Source organism: Cheilinus undulatus, linkage group 7 (assembly GCF_018320785.1).
Source record: "Cheilinus undulatus linkage group 7, ASM1832078v1, whole genome shotgun sequence".
Lineage (NCBI taxonomy): Eukaryota > Metazoa > Chordata > Actinopteri > Labriformes > Labridae > Cheilinus > Cheilinus undulatus.
In genome coordinates, this window is record NC_054871.1 from 45,494,890 (window position 1) to 45,518,503 (window position 23,614).

Consider the following 23,614-nt stretch of genomic DNA (forward strand, 5'->3'; position numbering starts at 1 on the left):
CCAGACCTTAAAATAATGTAAACAAAACGGGCTTACAGTGGTCTAAGTCCCTGTTCCCTTTCACCCCATGGAATTCAACTGGCCTCCTCTGATACACATTTTCGCTATCAATTTACTTTCACTGTATAAATAATGGAAAAGAATAAGAACAAGGGTGACTGTTTGTTTTTAGATTATTTGTTGAGTTTTATAAATTTATTTAATAGCATATCTGTAGAGAGACAGGAAATAAGAGGGGAGAGAGTGGGACTCAAACCTGCAACCAGTGCATAGACTGCAGTCTTTGTATATAGACACATCTTTTACTAAACGAGCTACACTTAATGTTTTAAGGGAATTTCATTCAGTTTAGTTCCTGGGGGCTACCTATTTACAATCCAGACCTAACAGTTGCATACACAAAAACCTCATGTAGTAAGATGTAAATACGATTTGCCCAGCCTTTTCCAGAACCTTTTACAATCTGATGATTTTTAGAGGACCTTGCATTGTCTCTGACAGGAATTATACGGTCCATCACATGTTCAACACTATCCAAGTCCCTGGACCTGCTTTATGTATTTTCTGAGGCCAGTAAAATGTCAAATTAACTCAAAAATAGAAGGGAGATGTCATCTTTCTCCATGCCAGCCAGACTTCTTACAGCATATGTAGACATGCTTAAAGGGGAGACCAGGCTGACTGAGTGACTCCTAGAGAGCATCACAACACAAACATAAACATGTTCTATCTGAAACTAGACAGAAAATAATATTAGATGGTTTGTGGAAGTATTCCAGCCTTCTCCCACCACCAAAAACATGCTCATCAGGTCAATTGGTGATTCTAAATTGGCTGTAGGTGTGAATGTGAGCGTGTCTGGTTGTCTGTCTCTATATGTGTTGTTGACTGGCGACCATACCAGGGTGTACCCCGCCTGTAGCCCAGTGACACCTGGGATAGGCTCCAGCCCCCCTAAGATCCCCAACGGGATAAGTGGTATAGAATATGGATGGTTTTTGGAAGTTGATGGAATACTGTAGAAGTACCTACTCACATCTAAGTTTGAGGGCTTTTACTGACTGAAAATGTTTGTACTTATGGAGGTTGATTTTTGTTTGATACTTCGCTGGTCACCAAGAAGTTTTAATAAGCTGGATATCCTTTAAAATAAAATGCTTTGCTGTTTATCTGAAAGGATAACCTCTTAGAGCCCTAAGGGACTCTTAATTCAAAGGAGTTTTTAGACATCAGCCAATCTCTACAGGGACCTTGACATCAGACAATGATGCAAAGAGATGGTTTTCAGTTGGCTCATAGAAGAAAATGTGGAGGATTGTATGAAAGCAGCAATGTTGTTAGGTCAACAGTAACATATTGACAAGTTCTTTTTTAAGATCAAGGTTAGATCAAGTTCTTAACAGATTTTCTGAGTTGCTCAAGCAGCACTTAGTACAACACTGCCTGTGAAGCACTTGCCTGTATTCAAACATGATGATATCCAGTGTATCCTGTCATTCTCACCCTATTCCATCATTCTTTTCTCCAGCCTATCGATTTTGAGTTGACACGTTCCTTTATGCTGACGGTGGAAGCCGAGAATGAAGTCCCACTGGCCCGCGGCATCCACCTTCCTCGTCAGTCCACTGCAACTGTCTCTGTACGGATCCTGGACCTTAACGAGAGTCCCGAGTTCAGCCCAAACCCCAAGTCCATCAAACTTGAGGAGGGTCTCCCTGCTGGGTCTCTACTTACCACGTTCACTGCCCAAGACCCGGACCGATTCATGAGGCAAACTATTCGGTAAGACAGCCACCGACTTGTCATCAGAAGCTCCCATTGTTTTAAAGATAAGTCTATGGATCTGTCATTGTTGGACAAATTATATTGCCTGAATATCAAAGAATGTATAATTCAAAAAAGTAATTTTACTGTGCTATAATGAGTAGGTTTAAGTAGAGGAATAATTGTGTCTGCTGATGTCTTTTGTTGGGAAAGAACTTTGAATATCTAAAGGTCTTTTCATCTTTTAAATTAGCCCTGCATTCATTAGAATTAATTTTGAAGTTGCTGTCAGTGACTGTCATTGAAAAGGTATGACTGAGGACAAATTAGCTTATTAATATGTATTTAATGCAACCTTGGGCTCAGTTACAATATTGGTTTTATCTATTCTTTTAGTGTACATTCTCCTGAAGCTTGGATATTGTGATTGGATTAAAGGCAGTATTAGCATAAACCCTTTTTCTGTGGCTGCAGGAGTTATCAGAGCCCATTCATGACTTCCTGGTTTGGTAACATTAGCCAGCATGTCCACAGGAACATGATGGCACTAGCTTTCTTCTTTTTTTTTTTTTTTTTTTTTTTTAATTATAACAGAAAAATCACATATTCTGGCAATGTTAGCCTCCATTGTCATTGGACCAGTTTGCAATTACTGGTGCCATCTTCAAACCTCTTAAATAACTTAAACCAACTCTTATGTATTAACCAGTTTCAATTTATAATTCTCTTTTGTTTAAATCACTGCTTTTAAACGGTTAAAGAAGACATTAGAGGATACAGGATTTTATTGCATCTTGGAATGAAACACTTTACTACCACCAGATGATAGATCAGTGACACCGGATCAGGAAAATTGTGATTGTCCTCACAAACAGATCATAAAAAAAGGTTGTCTGTGTCACGTCCCAAACATAGAGTTTTTTATTAAGTTACTTTTATTGTGGGTTGACTGAAATTGTTTTTTCAGGGCCAACATCGATACAGATTAGAAGTGCATGAGACCACTAACCGATATTTGGAACCGATATGCATTCGTAGTGACAAACAAAATGTAACTGATGTGACAATACACTGCATTAAAAAGAAATTGGAAGAATAAAAAAAAATTTGCGTTGGCTCTGTAGACTTGAGAAACAGCACATGGCAATGCAGCAGGAAACAGGAACTGTTGCCAAATAGGTCGTTTCCACCAAGCAGTCTGACTCAGTTCGGTGCAGAACAGAATGCATAGGGGTACCAATCTCACCTATCTGTCCTAAAAAGATGGAGCTACACACACAACAATAGAGGGTTGCGCTGACGTCACGCCAACGTGCGACACAGCTGCTCGGCTCCAGGCTGCAAAACACAGAAGTCTCTGTGAGGAACGGGCAAAATCGGGAGACAAACAGAATAATATCAGCATTAACCAGGATTTTTGAACTAGACAGAGATCGAAACTGTTCTCTAGTCAGTGGATACTGATATCTGGCCATAAATCCAGTTCCCTGACGTTTAACTGGAACTGATTTTAAGTACACAAAGCAGAGCTTGTAGGCTCACATCAGTCTGGTCTATCCATGATGGATGTGAAATTAAATTAATGCTGAAGTTTGGTGAATACGAAGCCTTAGATCAGTTGATTCATTGTACTGTAACTAGCTTTTAATCTACTTCTTACTTTGGGTAACTTGTGAAAACATCGCTCTGTGGTTGTTGGTCGTGTTTGTAAAACTTTGGGCTGCAGCCTGTTTTAAAATGAGAACAGTGCAGCCAGAATTTCTGATTTAATCTAGTTTGATGTAAACACCAGCTAAACCTTAACCTTATTTTTAATGTGGCGAATTCTCACAGTACAGCTCTAAACTTTCATATTTTGTCATATAAACTGTTTTAGACTAGATATATTCACGTATTAGTGTACCATTACGACTCAAAACGTTTCTGTACATGTATTCCAACAGCTGATGATCTGTACTGACAGCAGTTAACATGATTAAGATGGAGTTCTTTTTTTAAAAAGCACTTTCAGCTGAAATAAAGCTGTTTACTGCTTATTCCCTACTGATTTCTGTTACTCATCCTTTCTACAACTCTGTGGCTGGACCAGCAGACTCGCACTGCATGTGACTTCACATGCATAGCCTTTACAGCACAGCCCACCAAGTGAGGGCACAGGTGTCTGTAAACGCAAACTAAAGTATTTTGGGGTTTAGCGTACCAAACCATACCAAACCGTACTGAATCAAACCAGACCCCCTGATGGAAATGAGGCTATAGACTCCCTGCATCAGTGCCACTCCTGCCTTAGTGGTGATTGACTGGTAGTTTTTGTCACATCAAGCCAGTCAGGTCGTGCTGAGGGTGGGACATTAGGACAGACTATAGAGAGTGAAAAAAGCCAGAGGGGAAGGCACGCCTTGCAGTGGAGCAAAAGGTAGCACACCTTTGAAATAACTGATTTTGTCGATTATCAGTAAATGCCAAATATTGGCACCATTAATCAGCCGGACCAATAATCAGCTTAGCCCTAAGGTCTATGCCTCCACATCTGTAACAATCTCAGCTGGAGGCATTCTTTTTTCAGACTCCATTTGTTAGGGTTACCTGTCAAATAAGGGGATCCATTCCTGGGAATAGGTTATCACAAGAAAGCTCAAACTCTCTTTAAAATTTGCACAAACCACTTAAACTGAATGCTTGAGATTGCATTTTAAATGGATATATTTCAGCAACACTTTGAGGCTCAGATTAGCACAAGAATGTTTGGTTATGGCAGTAAGTCCAAATCAAGTTTCTTGTGAGTTTAATTATAAAAGTCAAAATGATATTTACAATTTTATATTCACTATTTAAAGTGAGAAAAGCTAATCCATCATTTAGCAACTGCTTCTGTGAAATTAGTTGCAATAAACTTAGCATAAAAGTTAAGGGTACTTGTATTTGGATGATTGTTTCATTGTTTTAACAATGCTTCTTGGCAGTAAATCTAAAAGCCTATTTATTTCCCCTTTAAATAGTGCCACATTTGTAAGTAACATACATTTGTGGGATAAGCAGCAGAGCTGAGTACGTACCTCCAGAATTTGGGACTGGAGAGGATGGAATGGCCTGCCAGCAGTCCTGACATCATCCCCACTGAGCACTTGGGCATGCTTTTCAATGCCAGAGTGACCGACACAACCACGTTGGCTGACTTGTGACAAATGCTAGTTGAAGAATGGGATGCCATCCCGCAGCAGTGTGTGACCAGGCTGGTGACCAGCATGAGGAGGAGGTGCCAGGCTGTTGTGGCTGTGTATGGTTCTTCCACACGCTACTGAGGCTCCTGTTTGATAAATGAATAATTCGGTCAATTGCCAATGTGCCTTGTTTCTTTTTTCATGGGCACCACCCACATACTCAGCTCTGCTGTTCATCATTAAGACTTACCACAAGATTTAATGCCAAGAAGCATTGTTACAAAAATGAATAATCTACCACACACAAATGTTCTTATTTTTGTGCTAAGCTTGTGTAAAACTAACAGCAGATGATGAACGTCAAGAAATCAGCAAATTCTTTCCTCATGCAGTCATCCATTAAAAACATTTGAGTATTGGTCGGGAAAATAGTCACATAACCATACCAGTACTTTTCTAAATTAACCATTATTTATCAGCCCGGTTTAATTTGCTCAGGAGGGCCAAAAGCAAAGGCATCATGCTGTTTTCAGTTGCAGCTTATTTTGAGATTAAAGGCTGCTGGTTTTTTTACACTCTGTCTGGAGGAAATGTATATCTTTTCAGATCCTTCAGCACTGAGCTAGCAGCTAAACAACAACCAGAGTGCAGAAAGCCTGCAGGACTGCAGCTTCTTGTCCCCATCCTCCTTTCTTTTACATCCCACTATTTGTTTCTAAATGTGGTGCTGAAGTCTTTGTAGCCTAGCAACAGCCAATGGTGGACGCAGCCTGTGTTCACAAAAACACACAAGCACACAAACACACACAAGCACACAAAGAGGAAGTGTATTGTTCACTATAGAGTGGGCCACAGAGAGCATTTTGGTGTATGATTTTTTTCTCCTTTTCATTCTGCAGTTTTTGCTGCTCCTATATTTATTCACCGTTTTTTGTTTCAATTTCCTTCATTAATTAGAAATACACAAAATGAACAATACTTCCTATTCACGGGAGGCAAATTTTAATCTAAAGCGCTGCTGTCGTCCTGTTAACATATTTACACTATTTCTCTAATGTGAACCCTTTCTGACTTTTCTTGTTGGGTTGTTTTGCAGCAAAGTAGGTAAATAATCATCAGCTGATTCTGTTAAATGAATACATTTTATCAGCAAGTGGCAGGAAATTTTCAAGCCCCATTAAGTTCGTGAGTAGTTTCCCCAGACTTGAAAACAACCATATTAAATTTCCACTGAAAACCTTTTTATACAATTTTCAGTTCTAGTTAGGATTAATGAATGAATCGTGGCTGCTTCATGAGGGTGCTGCAGTCTGCATGTATCAGTTCGGCAGTAGCTGCCTGGCCTGTAGCCAGATTAGCAGATAAAGGAGCCTTTCTGTGGTGGATTCTTATGCTGTGTCTCTCTGACTGAATCCAGGTACTCCAAGATGTATGACCCTGCCAACTGGCTGGAGATTGACCCGGTCAATGGTCGGATTTCCACCATCGCCATTCTTGACAGAGAGTCTCCTTACGTCAAGAACAACCTGTACAACGTTACCTTCATGGCTTCTGATAACGGTGAGATATGGAGGCAGCGCTGGTGTCCTGCAGTAACCTCATCCTCCTCCATACAGAGGTGGATTGTGTTCATAGTGCCTCTTTGCTCTTTCAGTAATTGCAGCGCTGCCGGTTCTTAGTGAAGTCAATGAAATTTCTGACTTTGGTAAAGTATTATTATTTGAAGTATTAAAATCAGATTCAGTGAGATCTGTCTGAAGAAATAGAATGCTAAAACCTGGTAACATTTATTATCATAATATTAAGAATCTTGTTTTTTGAAATCTCAGAATGCTCATTTGATATCCGTAAACAAAGTGGGTCCTCTTTGATACAACTATCCAATCTTGCCATGTTTCCAATATGTATAAATACTCTGTTAATTGAGAACGAGAACATTTTTCTGATAGGAACTTACATAAAACATATAAAAAAGTATTTGCCCCTGTATGTTTTACCCTTTTATTGATTTAATGAGTCAGTCATGGTCAAAATAATTTGTTTTTTTTGACTAAAAAAACTCTTTGATGTCAAAGTGAAACCATTTTTATATTAAGTAATGTCAATGAAATAAAAACATGTGATGTAAAATAAGTGTCCCCATAAATATTCACCCCCTTTAAAGTGACTGACCTAATTCAACAGAGGTCCAGCCAACTGGTGCTAGTAGTCGCACAATTACCTTACATGTTTTATTAAATTTGCATTTCTTTGTAAAAAAAAATATGTTTTCCATTTTTAAATACTTTTTTTTAAATAAAAAAAGCCAAACTATATTAATAATGCTTACCTTATAAAATAAATAAAATGGTAAAACATCCAAGGGGGTGAATACTTTTATAGGTTCTTCATCTGGTTCATGTCCTGGCTCTAGTAAGGAGTAAACTGTAAACTTCACTGATTTATAGGAGGAAAACTTTTTCTAAGACAACAGAGGGTACTGTTCATGTTCTATCACATTTTAGTACTTTAACCCATAATGTCCCAAATGAAGGAGACCTAGACAGCCTTTTGGCATCATTCCCCTATTTTTTTCTAATGAAGATATTTTCCTTCTTATTTCATGCAAGTGTCCAAGTCTCTATCACTACCGTGCTTTATAGCCAAAATAGAAGATTCTCTATTTAAAATGGAAGATTGTTCAAGAGGAATGTCACTAAGCAGCGGCTCCAGCAGTCCATTCTAACACTTGACTCTGTCCAGACAGAGACCCCACTGTGCCCTGAGCTTCCTGCTAACATCTGTCTCCACGCTTTCTCTGAACTTGTCTTTCAAACACTGCAGCGCTTCAACGAATGAAGAAGAATGCCCTGTAGTTTAAGACTCTAAACTTTATGTCTGCTACAGCAGTGGTTCCCAATCTTTTACCCTTAGGGCCCCCTTATTCCAGTCTAAGAACAGCCCACACAGGACCCACTTGGACAAAGTACACATCAATGTTGACTGTTATCATTTACAAAATCCCAAAATAATAGACATGCTTACACCTGTGCTTGACAAAAGATCTAAGTATAAACTATCCATTATTACAATGATGCAATGTAAAACCGAACAAGTTAAGACTACTGTTTAGAGTCATGTCTCAAGTTTGTAAGTAGTGGAAATACATTTTTACCTCCGCCAAGGAGGTTATGTGATCGGCAGGGTTTGTGTGTTAGTTTGTTAGCAACATAACTCAAAAAGTTATGGACAGATTTTGATGAAATTTTCAGGAAATGTCACAAATGGCATGAGGAAGAAGTGATTAGATTTTGGGAGTGATCCGGATCACCGTCTGGATCCAGGAATTTTTTTAAGGATTCTGTACTATTGGGAGATAGGGCGAATGGCAGAGGTCTGTGCTCTCCGAGTGCTTTTCCAGATTGAGTAATAATTTCACTACTTGTACATTTATGTTGGGTCAACTTGACTTTTTAAAGTTAAACTGCACTGTGGAAACTTTCACAAGCTCACAAATTTCATTTAAATCCAACTCAGATCATGTTTAAGTACTTTTCATAAAGCTACATGTTCTTTATGTACTCCACTTTCCCTTTTTTCTATCGCATATTTGAACCTTGAACATTTGTGCCACTCAGGGTAGGTTAACTAAAAGTGACAATATCTGAAAGGTTCACACTGATCCAGGAAGTCCTCTTCAGTTTGGTATGTGTGTTGGGGTTGCTCCTCGCTGGTGGGTCCTCTCTAACTGCGCCAGTAACTTCACTCATGGTGCAAAAGTGTCTAATTGCAAAAGGCATTCTGGGAAAACTGCAGATTAAGGGATGGATGTCAAATAAAATTGAAAAAATACTTAGAGCAACTGAGTACTACCATTTACTTAAAACTAAAAACATGTTCAGTCAGCTCAAGAAATAGAGCTGAAAATGCTGTTTTGTTTTTTTGAGTTACCGAAACTCTTTTCTGTTTTTGTTTTTTTGTTTTTGTTTGTTTTTTATATCTTTTAACTGTTCAGTCTTACAGTGTGTATGAGGGGCATTGTAAAAATAATTCAATATAGAGAATCTTTATTTTCAGGAAAACGGCTTGAAAGAAGCTTCTCAAGTTTAGAAAGCTGTTAATTTACAAAAAATAATGTATGCAAAAGTACATAAAGGTTTTTGCCTTTAAAAGTCATAAATGTACATGAACCAAAATATAGAATTTTTGAGTTTATATAGTCTTACAGTCAAAAATCCAACCACTGTATTGAAAATGGTGTTTTGTTAATTTTTGACTTTACACTGCTGTATGTTTATATCTAAAAAACATTTTTTGAATTAGGTTCAAATGTCAAAATTTAGACTTTTTAAAGTTGGACATTTCAAAAAAAAAAATTTGTTAATTCCCAACTTTTTAAACGTAAAAATTCTGAATTTGTTTTCTTGTAGCTCAAAGTTAGCAGATTTTCAGTTTTTTGTTTTTGTTTTTTTTTTATCTTTTACATTCACCCTTAAATGCTGTCTTACATGATGTTTCTAATCATGATTTAAAAAATAGATAGACATTTAATTTTGACAACAACAGAGCAGACAGGGTTCTTTGGTGCCCTTTTTAGGTGTACTTGGACACCATGGGCACCACTGCGCTACAGTGTTTAAGAAGGTAGGGAAAAGGTTCTTCTCAGATTGGACTTTTGTGGCCACATTGCTTTGCAAACCCTGAAGAAGCACTTTTCCAACTTGCCAACATTACTTCTGCAATAGCTACATTATCAACAATCTCTTGTGTAGGCTATTGAGTCTCAAGTTAAGCTAAAACTTAAACTTAAAAATGTTTTTGCTTGACTATATTGCTTATTTTCCAGGGTGAAAAGACTTGAAATATGATTTTTGTCTGTGGGGCACTCAGCTCTAATCCGATTGGTATCTAACTGGAGACGTCAGTCTTTAAAAACAGATCACAGATAAATAATTTCATTTCTTTAAAGGCTCATCTACTTCCCAAAACAGCTGGCCGATGAACAAACAGAAGGAAATAGTTCATTTGTTTGGGACTAATTTTAGCGGCGGATTAATCCATGTTTGAAGCTTTTATCCATATTTGGGACAGCAGGATCGTGAATGCTAGATTAAATGATGGAAGGACCTTAGAGTGTGTATTTATGGTACATGTAATCTAGTGAGTGGATTTTAATGATTTTGCATTATCAAAAAAGGAAAAACAGATGAGCTATAAGATACAGAGGAAAAACATCTATTAGGCACTGCTTTTGCACCGTGCTTTCTAAAGTCTGGCTCCTTCATATTTCGGAGTCTACACTCGCAACAGGACTTTTCCAGGCTAAAATATTAACCTTGTACTCAATGTGTCTCACTGATACATTTTAACAAAAGCAAAGAAAAATCTTTTTCTGTCTGAATCCTCTTCTCTACCACAGTCCTCTAAAGGTTTTGATGTATTGTAGAGAAAAACAATTTCCATTTTTATTTTCCTCAGTGAAACCAGGAATGTTGGAGAAAGGGGAAATTGAAAGGAGACATGTATCTATTATTAGATATTTTAATCATTGTTATCAATAACCTAATCTGACTTTTAATTCTCATACATTTTAACCTGTGAAGATGGCCTCTGCCACAGGAACACAGATAATGATATTGTTAAAGCTATCAGGATGAGTACTTTTAAAGAAGACACGGAAACAAAATCATGAAATTTTCTTGTTCTGTTTCCAGGTATCCCACCTGCCAGCGGGACAGGCACCCTTCAGATGTACCTGCTGGATATCAATGATAACGCTCCTCATGTGTTCCCCCCTGAGGTAGAAATGTGTGAGAAGCCAGACCCTAACGCCATCAACATCACAGCTAGTGACCCCGACCTGAACCCTAACGCTGGACCCTTTGCCTTTGAGCTTGCTACTCGTCCATCAGATGTACGCCGCAACTGGACTCTCAGTCGCGTCAATGGTCAGTGGGATTGTTTGTTAGTTTTGTTTTTTCTTTTCATTCATTCACGGTCTTTCTCTCCCTGTCCATGTGACTTAATACACAATCAAAAAATCCAAATCCAGAGGCTCTTCAAATCTCTCCATGTAACATGGGGATCTTATGATGACACTGTCCACATTTCAAAAAGCTATAGGAAAGACTGAAGTCCTGCAATGTTTTCATAGTACATAAACAGCTTTGATTTAACAAAATAGTTACACGGATTCCAGGTCTAGTGGTCTTTTTATTGCCTGAACAGCATTTGAGACATGCTCTAAAAAGTCAGGGCACCAATGCAACAATCTTGGTCTAAAGTGTGTAGAGTAAGTTATTTAGGGCATGTCCAACTACATTTTGCAAGTTGAGTATTACACAGTCTGGGTAATACGCGAGGGGCAGAGTGTAAACACATTGAATTACATCCCTTGATTATACAGAGGTGTTTTAGGGGGTAACTTAAATCAAACCAATGTGTCAGTGTCAGCTCTCGTTCTCCTTAAAAGCCAGGTGTGCCTGGAGGCAGGTGTTGTAAACAACATTATTTGATCCAAGAGAGAATCAGCTCTGGTTTGCTCCTGTAACTTCTCTACACCATGTGCTTGGACATGCAGAACATAAACAGGATATTGTATGAAACTAGAGCCCTGTATGGAGCCCTTTCTCAATCCCATTCCCACTGGATTTCTATGAATGCCCACTATAGCAACAGGTGTGTCCATTTCCGTCCGTGTCCCACACAAATTCTGACAATCCATATTAAATATTAGGACTAACAGATCATCATGGGGCTTCAATGATCTATTGGATCATTGAAGCCCTAATAACAGTTTCCTCCTGAAATGAAGAAAACAAACACAACAGTCACGTCCTCGTCATAAGTAATGGTGCCACACATGGATAAAAAACAGCTGGGGGTCTCAGACTTTAACTCCTGGTTATCACTTCCCAGTCAGCATGTCCATGTGGGCCCCATATGGGTTATATGCAGGCTACAATGTGGGTCCCATGTGGGTTTGTCCATGGGTTCCATGGTGGTCCCACCTGCGATTGCCCATGTGAACTGCATGTGTGGATCAGTCCAAAGAGACCCATATTGGCCCCATCTAGATATCCTTGCGGTTGCCCATGTTTACTACAATGCGGCCAGTATGGGTCTCTTATGGGCTGATCCACACTTGCAGTTCACATGGGCATTCACAGGTGGGGCTATCCATGGACAAACCCACATGGGACCCATACTGTAGCCCACATATAAAAACAATTGCTGCATAATGGCTCAGCGTCTCTACACGTTGGTGTGTATATGCAGTGATTGGCCTACAACACAATAAGAGGAGTATTACAGCTGTGCTTACTGACATATTTACAATGTTTTATAGTGTGCACTTCATTGTGGAGCTTCAACAAAGCATCACACACATGTTCAAAAATGTGTACGCAGAACCGCTAACTACAACTGACTAAAAACAGCAGATATACCATGATTTCTAACACCACGTGACACACCTCCTGTATTATCTTGTTTAATATAAAGTCATTTAAAGGGAGATTACTGTAATTAGGGATCATGGAGCAAGGGTAACATTACATCCAGGCGTGCCAAATACGTTTCCTTGTGGGCGTGTCTCAACAAGATCAAGGGGGGCAAACCAATGCAAAAAGTGCAATAATTTTGATTTTTTTGTTGGTTTTTTTGTTTGTTTAAAACAGTGCATATTTCTGATTTTTTTATTGCCCCACATTTGAACCAGTACACCCAAGAAGTCTTTTGAGAGGTGTTAAGGATAGTAGGAGCAATGGTGTGGCATGCAAATCAACACAGACAGGCATGCCGCCGATTATAGTGGTAAAATATGCAGATGCTTGGATTAAAAATATTTGCTGAGGCATACCACTAACATTGATGCATTGCAAAAATTAGAGAGACACTTTGTACATTAAAACACGAGGCACTTACTAGTATCAGCCTGACTGTCAGTGGCACTCATGGTTAAGTTTAAGCATCAAATATATGCAGTTCTTTGATACTTAAGGGCATGTAGGTGTATATTTTAGCTGTGTAATTTTTGGAGAAGGTCAGAGCGAGCATGCATGATAGAAAGCTTTGTGTTGGTGTTGAGTTTTCCCTGCAAGGCTTGAGCAAGAATCTCCCTGAGGTGAAGGAGGCCTGTAAGAGGTAGCAAATTGACTGCATGCCAACAGGAATTAATATGTAAGGAAATGATGGAAACCACGGCTCTCTGTCTCTAGGCCCTTTGTCTCATTAAAAACCTAATCTAAATGTGTCAGCCTCTGTCCTGATGTTTAAGAAGCTAAAGCAAAGGCTATTGGAACCTCACCTGTACGAGGTATAGCTATTAAAAATTAGACTAATGCTGTAATACAAATTTATTAAACATAAACATTTTTCAGTGTCTTTCTCCTTCATACTCCTCCCCTTCTGAATGAACACACTGCTTCCTCAATTTTAAAGGAAACAATCAGCATGGCCTTAAATTTGGACTTGCTTCATGGTTCTTTCTTCGTCATTGGAAGATTCAAGTTTCATCACACATAATCACTCCTTCTGAAAAATTTCCTTCGCCTTCACAAATACATATGTAGTTCAATCTGTAGCTAGCAGTGAATGAGAGAGATGTCATTAATTGGAAACTTACAGAAGTTGTGCGTTAATACCCAACCTTTAATATATAACACTCAGTGGTTTTAGACTCATAGCTGCAGAAATGTTTTTATTCTTTTATCTATTGCCAATTAACCGATATTGATGCAAATATTTGTATGGTAAAAAGGAAATAATCTTCTTTTCAGAAGCATGCAAACCCCAGCTGCTCCAGTTAAGCATGGCAATTAGCAGCCTCTTAGTACAGTACAGTACTGGGAATCTTCCAGTGTAATTAAGTGGATGAGCATGAAAATAAAGCAGACTGGAGTGCATAAGAGATTGCCAGACTTGACTGTCCCTCTGATTTTTCCTCTTTGTTCCCTTCTATCATCACATCAAACTCTAGGAGAGTATGCCCAGCTGCGACTGCGGATCAGCTCCTTGGCCAGTGGGATCTATGAGGTACCCATCACGATTACAGACTCTGGCAACCTGCCCATGTCCAACACGTCATACCTGAAGGTCAAAGTCTGCCTGTGTGATCACCATGGAGACTGTGTGGACATGGAGCGAATCATTGCTGCTGGACTTGGCACCGGAGCCATCATTGCCATCCTAATCTGCATCATCATACTGCTAGGTGAGTCTGCAACACACTCTCACAAACACACGAGTGGATGCCGCAATATGTAGACTGAACAAAATATAAAGTGAAGAAAAAAAATGCTTTCTATCAAGCCATTTTGGTTGGATGATTCCAACCAAGATAACTTTCAATCTTTTTTGGCTCATTCAATAATGAGAAAGTTTAAAAATTGTCTGAAACACCATAAGGGCCTGTGTCTGGAGTGCTAGTGCTCATTTCAACTCAAAACCAGTGCAGTCCAACATTCTCAGTCAAAAACACAGGGTCAGCTGTTTTTGTTAGTAAAAGTACTCTCAGTTGAAAACAATTCAGCTTTTGGAACAGCGCTACACTCCATAAGCAGTTGAAGAGACGCTAATGACAGCAGATGTAGTCCTTTTTTAAGGGCTACAGCCACTGCCTACCACTGCATCTCCTAGAATTAGAATATAATGAATAAAGTTTATTTTGTGTTGTCATTTAATTCAAAAAAATGAAATTTCCATATATCCCAGATTTATCTCATACAAAGTGAAATACCTCAAGACCTTTTTTTTTTTAATCTTGTTGATTACAGTTCATGAAAATCCACTATCTCAATATATTAGAATATTCTTTAAAAGTCTAATTTGCAAAGGTTTCTTTAGCAGTTATTCCACCTCGCTGGTTCAGTGCACACAACCACAATCATGGGGAAGACTGAGGGGTAAGCAACAGAAGGTGGATGAAAGGGGAGGCTGGTCTCAAAGTGTATTCATGGAAAGTTGACTGGAAAGGTAAGTGTGGTAAGAAAAGTAACACGGATGAGCTCAGCCTTCAGAGGAAAGCAGATTCAAGAGTTTAGGAGGCTTCAGATGGCTTGGACAGAGGCTGGAATCAGTGGATCAAGAGCCACCACACAAATGTGTCCAGGAAGTGTCAAGCCCTCTTAAATCAGAGACGTCCTCGACATCTCACCTGGACTAAGGAGGAAAAGATCAGGGCCATTGGTCAGTGGTCCAAACTCCTGTTTTCAGATAAAAGACACCTTGGCATTTTATTTGGAAATCAAGGCCCCAGAGTCTGGAGGAAGCTCAGAGAGGCACAGAACCCAAGGTGCTTCAAGTCCAGTGTTTCAGTGCTGTTGGTCCATGGGGCTTAATAAGCACTTTCATAAGTCCAGAGTCAACAGTGTCAGCCGTCTACCAGGAGATTTTAGAGCACTTCATGCTTCCATCTGCTGAGAGGCTTTATGGAGATACCGATTTCCTTTTCCAGCAGGAGTGAAGCCAAAACTACCAGAAACTGGTTTGCTGACCATGCTGTTACTGTTTGATTGGCCTGTGAACTCACCTGACCTGAACCTCATGGAGAATCTTTAGGGAAATGTCAAGAGGAAGATGAGAGACACCAGACTCAACAATACAGACGAGCTCAAGGCTGCTATCAGAGCAACCTGGGGTTCATAACACCCCAGCAGTGCCACAGACTGATTGGCTCCTTGCCATATCACTTGGATTCAGCAATTTGTGAAAAAGGAGAAACCAATAACTGACTGATAAATGAATTTAATTACCAGCTCAAAAATTCTGTATTATAAATCCTTTTTCGATTGATGTTTTATGATATTGTAATATTTTGAGGTAGTGAATTTTGAATATCCATGTGCTTCAAGCATTAATCATCAAGATTAAAACAAAAGTCTTGAAATATTACACTTGGTGTGAGATTAATCTAGAGTCTGTAGAAGTTTCACTTTTTTGATTAAATCACTGGAAAAAAAAAACTTTTTCATGCTATTCTAAATTTTCGAGATGTACTAGTTTGTCAAGACAGGGTATATTTGCATTGTTTTCATGTTTTCTCATCAATATTTCCTTGGGAAAGGAAATATTAATCACACAAAGCTATTTTAAAGTCTTATGGATAATATCAAGGTAAACAAAAGTCAGCTTTCTTAACCTGGCAGGAATGCTCTGAAGCAGACATTTGAAAAAGCACCGGCTGTGGACATGGGCCATCAACTTTACTTTGAAGAATGTGTACACACTTAAGTGAACACCTTTCTGACACGGAGCCCGGAGAAGTGTGTTTGGTTTTGTGAAAACCCTTTTCTAACCCACGGTGTGTTAGGTTTTAAAGAGAGGAAACCAAGAGGAAGCCCCGAGACCTTGAATGCCACAGGTACAGTCACAATGATCCAGAATGAAATCCATAGTAAAGACCTAACCTTAAAACACACTGGTGTTTTTGTTCCCATGAATATGACTTCTAATAACTTTAATCTTACTGTAACCCAGCCATGCCCCTCTGTGGGACCTTCAACCATTTCAGGGCAGAGAAATCCCAGCGTTCCTTCCAATGTATGCAGTAACCAGCAGCGACATCAGTCACTGTTTTATGCATCTTGTCTAGTAAAGCACATACTTGCCATGGCAGAGATTCCAGGCTCGAAAACAGAGTGTGATTGTCAAGCTAGCTGCTGTGTTTTCACAGATTACATGCTTGTGAACGAGTGGCACTTCATGTGCTTGGACACTGTGAATAGCCTTTTTGAGCTGCTTCCCTGGTAGTGCCACAGAAGGAAGCAGACAACGGAAGGAACTCCATTATGTTAGAGTGTTCAAGTGGAGCAATAAGATATTATTATGAGGATGTTGCAATGTACTTTGATTTCCTGTTTCATAAATTGAATTTCAAATAACATCAGCAATGAGTAAGGCTACGTTAAGCAAATAGCGGTGTTCAAGTACTTGGAAGACCGCAAGAGCTCTTTAGATCAAATCAGACTTTTTAATTTGACAGAAAAATGCTTGGTCCCTTTTTGTTTCTCAGTTTACTAAATGTGTTTTCATTAGTTGTTGATTGATAAGCTCTCAGGGCCAGAATTAAGGCTGAAAAAGAAGTCTGAGTAGCAGTGAAATAGTATTCCCTGCAGAAATTAAAGTTGAAGTTACAAGTTGTGCTCTCCAGAGATAATGAGTTACAGTTAAAGCATGGAATGAAGTGTTTAATTGTAAGCATGTTAGCTGAAGTGCCAGTTGTGTGAAAGTACTGAATGGGTCAAGCTGCACTTTAGGTTTGATTGCTTAATCACTCTGAAGTGTTCTTTTGAGTGTAAACACTGAAGGAAGCTGAAGAATGACTTGAAATAAGGTTCCTGCTGAAGTCTTGAGATGTTTTGCAGTTTAAAGGGAAACAAAATGAGCATGCATCAAAACTCTTCATATATGATGAAGGTCCTTTGTTTCCCCCCTCATTTCAGTAGTTAGAAGTTCCACATACATCTCATGAAAGTCTCATGTTTTGTTTTTTTCAAAGTTAATTTTCAATTCCAATCTGACAGTTCCTACAGCACAATTAAGAGCTGTGTGAACTCGGGGGCATTTCAGTTCATAGAATGTGAGTTTGTGAAATGTTGAGAAGTAAGAACAAAGAGAAATGAGGCAGCAGAGGATATACAACAGATTAGAAAACAATACTTTATTATTAAACTGGCCATGAAACAGATATTAATCGATGTCTGTTTCATGGGCAGTTTGAAAAATTATGCTTTCTAATCTGCTGTTTTATTGAAGGAAGATTTTGTTATGACATGTCAAGACTTGGCGGCGCAGGGGTTAGTGCTGTTGCTTCACAGCAAGAAGGTCCCTGGTTCGCTTCCTGGTCAGGGCCTTTCTGTGTGGAGTGTGCATGCGTGGGTTCTCTCTGGGTCTCGGCCTCTTGCCCAATGACTGCTGAATAGGCTCAAGACCCCCCGTGACCCCCAAGGTGATAAGGGGTATAGAAAATGGATGGATGTCAAGTTGTGAATTTTTATTAGAGGTTTATAGGTTCCTTACAGTCTATGTCTCATTATTTTCTCCTTTGGAAATGACAATGAGAAATTATTTATTGAATTTTAGGAGAAACAAAAAATAAATTAATGAGAAAAATCAGAAACTTTAAAGAGGCTGGGATAAGAGTCAAGACTTTGTCTGACGAGAGTCTCATGAGATCCACTTATGGATAAAAGTGCAGCTGGAAGCCTCGGTTTTAATCCTGGTTATGACTTAGTAATGGCAATGTCAAAGTAAAAGTCATAATTCATAGCAAAATAGAATTTATACTCACTTGTTTTGAAGTCATACAGAGGAGAAATTGTTTCCTGATCTCTGGAAAGTTTGTGCGTCATTAAAACTGTAGCACACTTCCATCGGCTCTCACAGACAGTTGGCCAATCTTTACTCTATTCATGCCATGTTGTTACCATCCTTAGCTTGTTGTATATTACAATTAAAGCAATTTGCATGGAAAGTCTGTTTTTCCCCCAAATGCATAATGGCTCAGTGTCTCCATGCACTGGTGCATATGTGCAGTTATAAGCCAATAACACAAAAAGGGGAACATTAAAGCTGTACCATTCATGATTTTTTCATGGCATTAGTCTTCTGAGAGGTCACAGTTGTAGCACGGTGTGGCATGCAAATCGAGACGGACACACCACCAGTTACAGTAGTAAGATAGCCCACATCAGAGAGCACGGTCTAGACCTGCTGTATTTGTAGAGGGTCTTTAGATAACTTTGATTATAAATTGGCATTGAACAAAGATTGATTGATTTACTGATTGATTGAATTTAACACACAAACAGGATTCAATGGTAATGCAGTAATGAGAGAGTGAGGAGGGCTGCACATGAACAAACACCCAGGTAGTTGTTGGTTCAGTGCCTTGCTTAATGGCACCTCAGCAGTACTAGGGAAGTAAATTTGCATTTTTTTTAGCAACTATCCTACATTCCTCACACTGGTCTGAACCAAAATTTGTGCTAGTGACCCACAGTCCTCAACCTAAGTCCTTATAGGCTGACCTACAGCTGCCCATATGGTAAATTATCACAGTATAGAATAAGACCAATGCTGGTGAAAGCCCTAAACCAAAGCATTGCTTTTTTGAATAGGCTATTGTTTATTGTCTCCTTGCAAATCTGCCAGCCTTCTCTGTTTTTTGCACAGAGAAATGTTACTTATGGTGACAAGCCATTTTTCAAATCATCCCTTCAGGGTTTAAATTATCCACACTTAGAATTTCACTCAGTGTTCTAATGGGTTTTGGCCCTAGCAGGTAAATCAGTGCTCATTCAGAAACACACACACACACACACACCCCAAAGCTTCCCTGTCTCATATATCCAGCCCGATTAATACGATCAAAGAGGAAAAAGCCACATCAGGTTTAAAACTCTCCAGTTGTCTAAAAATAAATTGTGTACCAAATGAGTCCCATATGAGAGGACTTAAGTTGTTTGGCGTTAAACTAGGACTTTGTACAAGGTGAAGAGATAACAGAGGCTTTGCAGCTCTGATTTTAAAGAAAAAAACACTGCACTATTTTTAAAGGGCCAGGTCTTTTTGGGAAATATTTGATGATGCAATTTCTTCATTTAGAACCAGTATAGATAACATACAAACAGTACAATAGAGGAAAGATATTAATACAGAATGTACAATTAATTCATTCAGGAACACTCTTGTTATACATTTAACCATTTTATTGCAAAATGGATACACAGTTTTAATTGGCAGAGAAGACTCTGCTCAGAAAATGTTCCCTGGATTAGTGAAGCAGCATGCTTTGACTTTCCAGGAAGTTGCATGGCTTGAGACTCCCATATGGATAGATTCATTTATGATAATGCATACTTAATACAGTAAAACTAGTTCAAAAGAACTGAATCCAAAGCTGCATGAATCTGAATATGAGGGTTCAACAAGCTTTATGCTATAAAGGAGGAGGCTGGGGTGGAGGAGGTTAAGCTTTGCCAGCAGCAGCAACATGGTGCATCAGCATTAATGCATTACTGACAAGTATGTCATGTTTAAATACAACGCTGTGTTGAAAGTAAGAGCTCTGATTGGCGGTGAGAGTTGGAGGCGGTGATTAGGATCAGCTGATCATGACTGGGTGTATGACTGCCATGTCTTGCATGAAATAATGCCGAGCTTAATTTAAAAAAGGGCGGAATTTATTTATAAGAAAAGTTCAAGGTTGTAGAGATACTTTCCACACAGCATGTCCTGGTAGTATTAAAGATGATCCTTTCAGTGTCTTTTCCTGATTTCCACTGAATATGGAGTTCCTTCATATGAGATTTCCCCTTTTCAGATGATGTTTCATATCTTCCTTTCAAATAGAAATAAGTATAGCTGCTAAAAGCCCTACGATTTAGAAAAAAATGTGAGCAGTTTTAAAAGTACTGTCTTGCTTTCCTTTTTCACTTTAATAATCTTCTGATCCCTCTGATTAATCTTAGAAACCACGAGGGCTCAGTGCCAGCTGATCTCTCTGTCCATGAAGAAATTGGCAGGAGACTGAATGTTTTTTCTTACTTTCTCTATGGAAGATGAACAGAAGCCAACCAGAGGTTTGCTATTTGTAGACAGTTTGTAGTTTCTTTGTACACACACCCCTCCTGTTGGGTCAGAGAAAAAAACATGGTTGGAAATCAAGAAGAATATGTTCGTACAAAAAAGAAAGGCAGCATCAGAGCTCAGTGCATCTGTAACTGGAGGAATACCACACAGTTTTCACCAGTGGACACGGCATTTTCAGCATCATCAGCTGCTCGGTACTCTCTGTGATTAAAAGTCAAGCAGTAACAGTCTCCCAACAGAGCGTGCTCATCTGTTTGGATCTGTCAAAAGTATTTTAAAAGCACACTTCCTTCTAAGGGCAGAGGTATACAAAATTTCTAACAAGGCATGACAAGCCATGGCACTACATTTTAAAAGCTTGTCACAGCTGTCTTTAAAAATCCTGTTTTCAGAGTAGACATCATAACTGTGTTTTTTATTTATGAAAGGGGGATGATGGGGGATAATGAGGCTGATAAATGCATGCTGTGATGCTTTTCATTTGTAGTTTTTCTGGTCTACTTTGTAGTTGGTTTACATGTAAATGTTCCTAAGTATGAGTTGATCATTTCCCCACTTTGCATGGGAATGCTCTGGTGCAATCATACGCACACACCTGTGAGCATACACTGTTTACAGTGTATACTCACTGTTCTCTGGCCTCTTGAGTACAATTTAATGGCTATATATAAAATTAACAGCAATGCATTATTATCCAATACTTTTTGTAAGAATATTAGTTATTAGAATAGGAGGTTTGTGTTCTCTCATCTAAAGAGTATTATTTTCTTTTTTTAAATATATTTTTGGGCTGTTTACAATGTAAAAACTAATATGAGGGCTCAACCTAAAATAGTTAAAGTCCCCATAAAGTGAAATCCAAAATTAGTGTCTTAACACTATATACTTTGGAATAAGGTTGCTGTAATGTGAAAACACTGAACTCTATGTGTGACTGATTTGTGGATTTAGTACAAAAGAAGGGTTTTATTTCTTTCCTGGATTGGTTTAATTTGGGCGCGGCAAATATTTCAGCCTATGACGTCACCAGTCTTGATGGGGAATTACCCGCCCCCTCAATGCTACTAGGATATAAAATTACAGAGCAGTTCATCTTAGTAGCCGATGTCACTGGCAGCTACATGCTGTTTTTGTTCACTGTTAGGCAAATTTCCTAAATCTATCAGATCCGTGGCCTATGGATCATTAAGAGGGATTTGTGCCAGAAAACAGTAAATTCAATCCCTGACTGTCTCTGCTCTGACACAGAGCCAGGCAGCTTTGCTCTGATCAGAAGCATTTTTCTAATTTAAGAGGATCGTATTATTTGTGGGTGGGCGTGGCTTCGGCTCATTCAACAGACACGCCCACACCACCCTAGAGCAGATTTTACTGCCTTATTTTTCATGATTTTGAAGCTTAATTTTAGAAACTTAACAATGTTTCACAAACAACTTTAACAGATTTTTTTTTAATCTGAAGGGCCCAACGTGATACTTTATGTTAGCTTTAGATTACATAACATGCTTTTGGCTAAAAATGTTGAATAGAAAAATATATTCCAGCTCAACTTAAGTAGTTGCGGCAACTATTTAGGTGAGACACTTAGCAGAGGATCACTAGATGCCATCCAAGATACTAAGAATATTTCAAAATCATCTGAAATTGAAATTTTCACCAACTTTTATCGAAATATATGCATGACAGAATTAAAAAATCCCTCATAACAAACAATGTCCTTTGTTCCTGCAGTGCTGGTGCTCATGTTTGTGATGTGGATGAAGAGACGCGATAAGGAGCGCCAGGCCAAGCAACTCCTCATAGATCCAGAGGACGACGTCCGAGACAACATCCTGAAATATGACGAGGAGGGAGGCGGAGAGGAAGACCAGGTATGCATGCTCACAGAGTACTATGGTTTTGACACTCAAGCCTTGCAGCTGCACCTACAGTAATGAGTACATGTGTGCAGATTTCTGTAAACATTACACCAACGATCTCATAAACACAGATATCCTCTCTCCCTGTCTTTCACATAAATATTTGCAGAAACAGCATGAGCTACCGACCGTCGCCACATAGACACACCCTCTGCATCCCTACAGTTTTCAATCATTTGTCCTCCAGCTAAGATTAAGTGTACTACAATAGAGGACCTCGAAACAGGATTAATTGCTTTCTGTTGGAGAACAATTTCCTGTGTCTCTACACAACTCCTCATCTGGTGCCAAGCACATAAGCTGCCCGACACTTCTGCTGGGAAAAATTTAACCCTCAGTAATCCAGAAGACTAGATTAAGGACCATTAGAAATGTTGCAATAGTGAAATGGAAGGATGTCGGTGTAAATGTACAGCATAAACAGTTACAATTCTGAAAATTTAGGGAGTCTCGCTACCATGCATTATTTTCTCTTTGTCAATGATCCTGCATCAGCATAAAAGAAAAATCTATTTTTTAAATCATGTTTTTATGAGTTGGCACGCTCTGGGTGTGCACAGGATGTTCTGCTTTGAGTGTTGAGGCTAATTTTTGCCCTTAATGGTAAAACCTTGTACTTTTACTGTGTTCTTGGCTTAAATTCAGTTTTCAAATGAACTGTTAGAATAAAAGCACCATGGCTTTAACCTTAACAATGTTGCCCTGTTTAACATTTCCAAGTCCCATAGAAACAAACCGCTCAGTTTTGCTCATTTTTGCTCATTTTTGCTCATTTTTGCTGCTGCTTTTTTTCTAAACCACTGTTTTTGATGAAGTCCACATAATAAGAGAGCAAAGCTGCTGCAGCATGGTGACAGCCTCCTAGTTTGCACAAGTACCGTTTTTTTATTATCTTGTCACTCTATGTCAGGCTTCTTTTAGACATTTTTTATTTGTGTTTGTACATCAATAATAATACATATGATGACATAAAGTTAAAGTGAAAAAAAAATCATACATTTGAAGTAAGCTGTGCGTTACTGTGTAGTAATTATTGTTCCCATGTTACATTGTCCTCAAAGCAGTTAGCCTGTGTTTGACTCTGAACCTCTGCTGAATTACCAAACTTTTCATCCAGATTTCTGTTCTGTCCTGTCAAATAAGTCACAGAAAGCCAAAAAAATACAGTGAATTTAGAAAGTATTCAGACCCCTTCTC

The 23,614-nt window shown here is 38.9% G+C and overlaps 1 protein-coding gene across 2 annotated transcripts in view; it reads left to right on the top strand.

Moving 5' to 3' along the window:
* Nucleotides 1-23,614, top strand: part of LOC121512126 (cadherin-2-like) — a 128,484-nt gene that overhangs the window by 87,371 nt on the left and 17,499 nt on the right. Inside the window, exons 10-15 of one of the 2 annotated variants that reach the window (XM_041791207.1) lie at nt 1,529-1,782; nt 6,343-6,485; nt 10,619-10,852; nt 13,885-14,118; nt 22,230-22,369; nt 22,527-23,227. In XM_041791207.1, coding sequence (XP_041647141.1) covers nt 1,529-1,782; nt 6,343-6,485; nt 10,619-10,852; nt 13,885-14,118; nt 22,230-22,369; nt 22,527-22,559 — 1,038 coding nt within the window. In that variant the 3' untranslated portion in view covers nt 22,560-23,227. Of the gene's footprint in view, nt 1-1,528; nt 1,783-6,342; nt 6,486-10,618; nt 10,853-13,884; nt 14,119-22,229; nt 22,370-22,526; nt 23,228-23,614 lie in introns of those variants that run through there. The other variant, XM_041791205.1, reaches the window with a different exon arrangement.